The 7,491-nt window shown below is 37.1% G+C and overlaps 1 protein-coding gene across 2 annotated transcripts in view; it reads right to left on the bottom strand.

The window, feature by feature from the left end:
* Positions 1 to 346: 346 nt before the first annotated feature.
* PELI1 (pellino E3 ubiquitin protein ligase 1) overlaps positions 347 to 7,491 on the bottom strand; it is a 66,705-nt gene continuing 59,560 nt past the window's right edge. For both annotated transcript variants that reach the window (XM_072635414.1, XM_072635415.1), the window contains exons 5-7: positions 3,706 to 3,903; positions 3,419 to 3,607; positions 347 to 2,764 (exon numbers count right to left, since the gene is read on the bottom strand). In XM_072635414.1, the coding sequence (XP_072491515.1) occupies positions 2,198 to 2,764; positions 3,419 to 3,607; positions 3,706 to 3,903 (954 nt within the window). In that variant the 3' untranslated portion in view covers positions 347 to 2,197. The remainder of the gene's footprint in view (positions 2,765 to 3,418; positions 3,608 to 3,705; positions 3,904 to 7,491) is intronic.

Raw genomic sequence — 7,491 nt, 5'->3', positions numbered from 1 at the left:
TTATCTATAGCTTGTTTTGTATTTTTTTTTTGCATTTATCTTCCCCATTAGATTATAAACTCCTTTAAGGCATGGATTGTTGTCCTTTGCATCTTTTTGTATTCCCAGCACTTAGTATAGTGCCTGGCACCCATAGGTGATTAATAAATGTTTACTGATTGAGTGATCCTAAGAAATGCTTTGGAAAGAAAAAGAACTAATATATTAGATGTAAACCTTTCACCTACTTGCAATGAATTCTTTCAGTCTGTGAGAAAGCCTGTTCTCTCCCTCATGTCCCTAATTTCTTTTTTCCACATACAAAAAACAAACAAAAACCTTAAACCAAAATAAAAAAGGCTTCACATTTCTATTTTGAAAAGTGTTTACTTACAGTTTGAATAAATTAAATTGCAAAAAAAATTAGCTATGGTATAGTCCAAACAGAAATGATTAAAACAAATACATTACAGGGGTTGATTTCTTTGTTGCATCAGTCACAATGCGTGAGAACAATCTAGAAAATTTCAAAAACAATTATATTTCTATGAAAAGGGTGTAACAGCAGTTACTTATACTTATAATACAGGTTTCCTGACATGCATTTCCTGAGTGAATCCAAACAATTGTTTTTTGTTTTTGTTTTTTTAAAAAAACAAGGAAAATCTGACAGTTGAAGTAAAACAGTTCATGGCTTCTAAGCAAGATTCTTTTTTGTTTTTTTACTGAGAAAATCAAAGCTATTCTATAAAGTACAGGAATTTGCTAATATCAATTTTCATTATGTCTTTTTTTCCTCAAACCAAAGGAAAAACATCATAAATGGAAAAACCTCAACCTAATCCCAGAGTATACTGATTTACAAATGTCATAAGACCCTTTTTTGATGTAGCATACCTATCTATAACTTCTATGTATTCAGGGCATGAAAAAAGGAGGGAATTTTTCATGCTTCTTGGAAGCAAAGTTTTAAAGGCTGTTTTGTCTCATGAGCAGACTTTGTGTATGATCTCCTTCAGTTTTCTTGTCACTATCACCTGCTGAACAGACCAGTGCTTTGTGGGAATACTGGGACTTGAATCTGATTTTCACTGAAAGTTCTAATGCAAATCAACTATTTTGAGGACTTAAGTCCATAGGTTAGGTAATGGTCTTCTGGATTCAAAGATAAACAGGTTTTTTTGCCATTCAAACCACTGCACTTCTATGTCTGGACCTTTATATCCCCAAATCTGTAGATAAGGCCAAATGTAGAACAGACAATTTAAGCATCTTTCTCAAAAGTCAAGTCATTTTTCCCTCCTTGCTAATTTATGCAGTTTCTAATTATGAAAGATTTTTCCAGTGAACAGATGAACCACAGTTTGTGTCTAAAAAAAAAAAATAAACCTGCCGAATGTTGCTAATACTAAAAACAGATTAGTTATCATGGGAGAAAAATATATAATCTAGATTAAATTGCATATTCAAAGGAGCATATAAAATGTTTCTTAGTGATAAGTTCTTTTATTATAGTACTACACACTAGAGAAACATTTTAAGAAAATCCTTCCTGATTATCTTTAATGTGGTTAAAAACAAACAAATCTTACACAATGGAATTTTCATGAATTCAGTTTTACAAAGCATTCTACTAAATCTACCAAATTTAATATTATTTTTGATTAAAAAAAGAAAAAGTTTCCTAATGTTTTTCCTAACCTTGCAAATCCCTGCCCTCAGCTAGCGACTCAAAGCATCCACGCCAGGGATGTTACACTACTGTGCTACTCTAGCAAATACACTCTGATATTTTCTATAAAGAAGATAAATAGAAAAAGAAAGTTAATGTACATGTTGTTGTAATTTACAATGTTTGCATCCAAACTGTAAACTAACATAGTTTGAACCAACAGTACCTCAGTAATACAAAACATCCCTTAGACACCGAGGAGTGATTCAAAAAACACAGAAATGAAGGCATTGAATTAGACTGTAATTTTTTCTTCAAAATATATACTCAGACACAGAATATGGAAGTCTGGAAATGCACCAGATTCCTTTACTTGACTTTTCCAGACTAGCTCAGGAATTTTTGTTACAAATACAAAATTTTTTTTTTTTAAAAAAAGTCTTCATCTTAATGTAAATGATCAAAGCAGAGAAATTTGTAGACAATTGGTGGGAAAAACCTGCATCACTTAGCTTATAAATTGAGTGCCATCCTAATGCATGTTGATTAGTCTAGAGGTCCTTGGAATATGAGTCTGATGTAGCCCTGCTCACCGGCTAGCTGGTGTGCACAAAAGGGGCAGGCCGCATGAAAAGTGTGAGTGCCGTGAGGAAGCGGGATCTGGGACCAGTAGGCAGTTGTTTTCTCTGAACACACGTGCCCACATGGGCTGAAGGCATGAGTTGGAGGGCCAGCGTCCACGTAAAATCCAGCCTCGCAGCCAAGCCAGAGGGGGACGTAGGGGCCAACTGACCTACACATGGGGCATTCACGGTCCTTCCCATCTCTCTCTTCTTTGTTTCCCCAGTTGTGGTATCCGTGAACATGGCCACAGTTCAGATATACCCAGGGCTGCTTTTCATCAACAACATCTTTTCTTTTCATACTAGGAAAAGCAAGTGTGTTGAAGCCAACAGGGCACTGAGGCCGTGCAGCATTGATCTCCTGTCTCAAAGCTTCCAGATGCTTTACTGTTGGAGTGTGTGAAAGGCCTTCTGCTGTCCTCCAGAGCAAGGTGGCACCACACAGGTCAATCAAGGAGCCATCCTGTAACTGGTTGGTTTCAATTTCCACCTGGGGTGGGGGGAAGGCACAAGGAAAGGAAAGAAGAAGCAGTGTTAATTTGGCTTTATACACAACCAATTTAGTTTTTGATATTGCTTATAAAGAGCACTAAATAACCTATTACTGCTTCTTAGTAACTCATTCAAATCCTTGGGGCACAGTCATAACCACAGAGATGTTAGAAATGAAGATGCTGTAACTGGAAAAATGACATGTGCTTTTAAAGGTGCAAGGTAATGGTAGATAACTGAAATGGTAACAATACTGTGAAGCAGATAAAAAATCATAGATGAAAGACAGAAACATCTCAGACCAAAGTAGCTGGGTGAGACAGAATCAAACACCACCCAGATTTCATCCTTCCTAACTTTCAATTTAGGAAACTTTGGATTTCAGAATGATATAATAAATATGAGAGACAGAAGAAAGTATTCACATGAATGTAAAATGGTGAATTATCATCTAGTATCATATTTAGTATTTTTACGTATGACATAATTTATACATAAACATTGTACATACAGACATGGTGATCTTGTGTTAGTAGGTATGAAGAAGCAGTTCTTTTGCAAGTATAAGAATTTATTTATTTCAAGTCATTATTGATAATTGGTACATTCTTGATTGTGAGAAATTGAATAAAAAAGTTATCTCCAAACTTACCATCTTTCCTCTTTGCTGAGCTGATCTGGTTTCACGCAGGCTGAAAACATTTCCACAAACTGAGATCTCTCTCCACACCCCTGGTTTAGAGTCTTCAGTAAAACCATTGCGTGGATGCATAACAAGAACTCCATTTGTGGTCAAACCATCCATTTGCCCGTCTGCAGTCTTCCACTTGGCAGCCTTTTCCTAGAAGAGCAACAATGAAAGAACATCCATTTATCTGTAATTAGGAAATGCAAGCTGGTGTAAGTGTAAAGCCTAATTCAGGAAAAAAGATTCTTTACCCCAAGAAAGATGTTCTTTGATGAGTCAAATCCTGCAGCATATATCCTGGCTGTGAAAGGAGGATTTCGTTCACATATGATTCGACATGCAAATCTTGAGATCGTACTTTGCACTGACTGTGTATCAGAATTGCTTTGACTTCCAGGAACTGTGTCAGTTACCACAAAATCAATGGGGCTTTCAGTAGATCGTCCAATCTGGGGAAGAAATAAAAGATGATAAAATTCCTGAATACAACTTATTTAACATAATGGCAACAAACTTCTAAGGCTCAAAGTTACCACCTTCAGATGTGAGATCTTTATGTCATTAGAAACCAATCATTTTGAAAGAATATTTCTGATACAGTAATCACTTTGTAGCATGAATTTAAGTATAGACTTGTGACTTTTAATTATTACATAAAATTGCATTTATCTGGAATCCTTCTAGTCAGATGAAGGTCAGTGCCTTTAAACAGCAAAGCTTATTTTAAATGTTCTGAATAGAAACCTCTCTAATATGCATTCTACACACTCCCCTGCATTCCCCGAGTATAGTGAATATGGCTGAACTTTTTAGTGACTTAGGATCACTGCTGAATGCAGCCATTATGAACAGTAGTATCTGCACTGTTCTGTCCTCAGAGGCTCTTGAGGGGTGTTTACACTCAATGGCCCTCAAAAGCCATATTTTTTTGAACTAGTGCATTTTCTGCTTCTAACATATTGTATGGGTAGAGAAGCCAAAGAGTAAGCTGAAGTTTCTGTAGGACTAAAATGCATGAGTGATATCTACTTTGGCATGAGAGAGAGAGAGAGAGAGAAAGAGAGAGAGAGAGAGAGAGAGAGAGTGTGTGTGTGTGTGTGTGTGTGTGTGTGTGTGTGTGTGTGTGGTGTATGTGTGTATACACACAAATGACACAGCATTTGACTTTCATGTTATTTTACAGTTTAAAAAGTGTTTCACATACACATTCTACCATTTTATCCTTATGACAATTGCGTGATATTTACTTTCTCCTCTCCCCACCTCACCTCTTCTTTAAAGATGATGAAACTGAGACTTAAAAATGGGAAGTGACTTGAACAAGGTCACCAAGCTGGTAAGAGAACCAGAATGTACTTGGTTCTTCTGGCTCCAAGGCCAATGTTCTTTCTATTCACTATTCCAAAAGTTCCCCTCGGTGCTTCATATATTTGAGGCTGCCTGATAGTTGAATTATATATAGATAAAAACCTTCTTAACATTTTATTCCTACACTATGGCAAATGCCATTTTCAACTTAAATTAATTTCATTTTAAGGGCTGCCTCCATCAAATGATACCTTGAAACACTTTTCCAAATGAGTTAATATCTCACATGTTTTTATGTCAGTCTTGTTCATTAGTTTATATCAATATTAAAAAAAATTGAAAAGTGTAGATACTGGAGAAAAAAATTATTTTCTAACCAAACCAAGGATTTGGAGAAAGCATTCTTTGCTTTACTGAACCCTCATTAGTGATATATTAGCACAAAAATACTTGTAAACAAAACTGTACCTTTTGGGGAATGGTTATCCTCATGAAAGGTATGAAGGCTTTCACTGTATCTTTTTGGATAGCATTAAGCCTCAATTGTCTGATTTGTAGGTGTTACTAGATAGGATGCCTTTCTTTATTATTTCTAGCTTCTTGTTTACCTGAAGAAATAGCATCAGGCTTTTACAAAGTACACTGATGTTTCCCAAATTTAAAAGATCTTTTGTGCCAAAAATCTATTATGTTCCAGGCACTGAGGTTGGTGATGGAAATACAAAGGGAGAAATGAATAATCTCTGTCCTCAAGGAATTTACATTCATCAGTGAAGACAGAATGTGTACATAGAAGATATAACACACACACACACATTCAAAATAAATACAAAGTGAATTTTGTAAGGGGTGGGGATTGAGAGGGATGAAAATCAAGAAAAGCTTCATGTAGAAGTTAGCACTTGGGCTGAATTCTGAAGAAAATTAAGACTTCTTGGAGGTAGAAGTGAGGAGGAACAAAGGACAGAAAGCCTGTGCACGGTTCAAAGATGAAGTGTCACCTGGAAGGAACACAAGAAGGCTAGTATGGTGGGACACAGAGTGCAGGAAAGAGGATAACTATTTAAGGCTGGATAGAGAGAATGGGACCAACCTGAAGGGCTTTAAAAATCACACAGAGAATTTTGTATTTTAGCACAGAGGTAATAGGGAGCTACTGGAATTTAATGAAGGGTGTGCAGGAGTTAGCTAACCATGGTCAGATCAACATTTTAGAAAAATTACTCAGGCATCTGTATGGAAGACTGCCCGAGGGCCCCAAAACTTGAGGCAGTGATATTCATTAGGAAACAACTGCAAAAATCCAATAAGAAGTGGCAGAAGCCTCATGAGGGATACGAGTAAAAAGAAGGGGACACGTGAGATATTCGGTAGAGGAAGACAGAAACAGCAAATCTGGCAAATGACTGCACGTACAAGATAGAGAGCGAAACACCAAGCAGAACTTCAAGGCTCCAAACCCAAGGATATTACTACTGTCTTTGGGAGAAATAAAAAAGCTGGGTAGGGGGGTAGGTTTGTGGGTGAGAATACATTCTGTTTTAGCTAGAATGAGTTTGAGATAGCCATGGGAAAACTAGTGGAGCTAGATATATATTTAGTATTCATTTGCACAGGGATAACTGAATCCCACAGGAACTAATGAGATTACCAAAAGAGGGAATACAGAGGGAAGATATGATGGTCCCAAACAGAGTTTTAGGAAACACCTAGAGCTGGAGGGGGAACAATATCGATGATGCTCTAAGGAGGAAACCCAGAAAGATCAGGTAGGAGGAGAAGAAGAGAGCAGTGTCACAAAGACCTAGAGAAGAAAGAATGGTCAACCCTGCCAAAGGTTGCAACAGTCAAGAAGGATGAGGACTAAGGAAAAGTCATTGGATTTGGCAATGAAGAGGGCAGGTTCAGCTGAGTGATGAGGTTTGCAAACTATCTTGAGAAGGGCTGAGGATTGAGTGGGAGAAGAAGTGAGGATAATGAGTATAAACAGCTTTTTCTTGGAGTTTTTCTGTAAAAAGGATGAAACATAAAGGACAAAAGTCCAAGAGGGTGTTAGGACTTGTGAAGGATAAAGGATAAAGGAAAGCTTGGTATTTTGTGACCAGCAAATCCCCCCCCAAAACCAATGCATAAGGAGAAACTGAAGGGTGTGTGTGTGTGCATATGTGTGTGTGTGCACACACGTGTGTATATGAGTGAGTGAGATGGGCACAGCAGGAGAAAAGAGGTAGAGGCAGGGAGTCAGCAAAGACAATGATTTTGGTGGCAATTTTCCAGAGAAGCTATAAGATGATGGGATAAAGGGTGAATATAGAGGTGTTCACCTTGGCAAGAAGAGCCACCCATTCAAAGACCAGAGTTGGAAAAGGTAAACCAACAGTATTAATGAAGTTACGTATTAAAAAGAAAGTGGTTTGTTAAATGTTATCAAATTCCAAAAGTGTGTGTTATAGATACTAGTATTAAATTATATCTGAAATTTGTTCCTGCTGACTGTGAAAGGAAATAGTAGAATATACACAGCCTAAATGACTGCTTTTGGGGAGAAAACAATGAGAATAAAATGGCAAAAGAACTACTGGCAAGTATGACAATTACAGCTGGAAGCTATATTTAGTTGACGGGAAAACTTACTGGTCCAAAGGACAACTAGGTCCCAGAAATACTAAGAGAAAGTCAATTCTTCAAGGCAAGACAAACATGTCATAGGTGTTTGTGCTCTGACAAAG

The sequence above is a fragment of the Notamacropus eugenii genome, chromosome 1 (assembly GCF_028372415.1).
Source record: "Notamacropus eugenii isolate mMacEug1 chromosome 1, mMacEug1.pri_v2, whole genome shotgun sequence".
In the NCBI taxonomy this organism is placed as follows: Eukaryota; Metazoa; Chordata; class Mammalia; order Diprotodontia; family Macropodidae; genus Notamacropus; species Notamacropus eugenii.
Note: the sequence above shows the minus strand (reverse complement) of the source record. Positions and strands in the feature narration are given on the sequence as shown.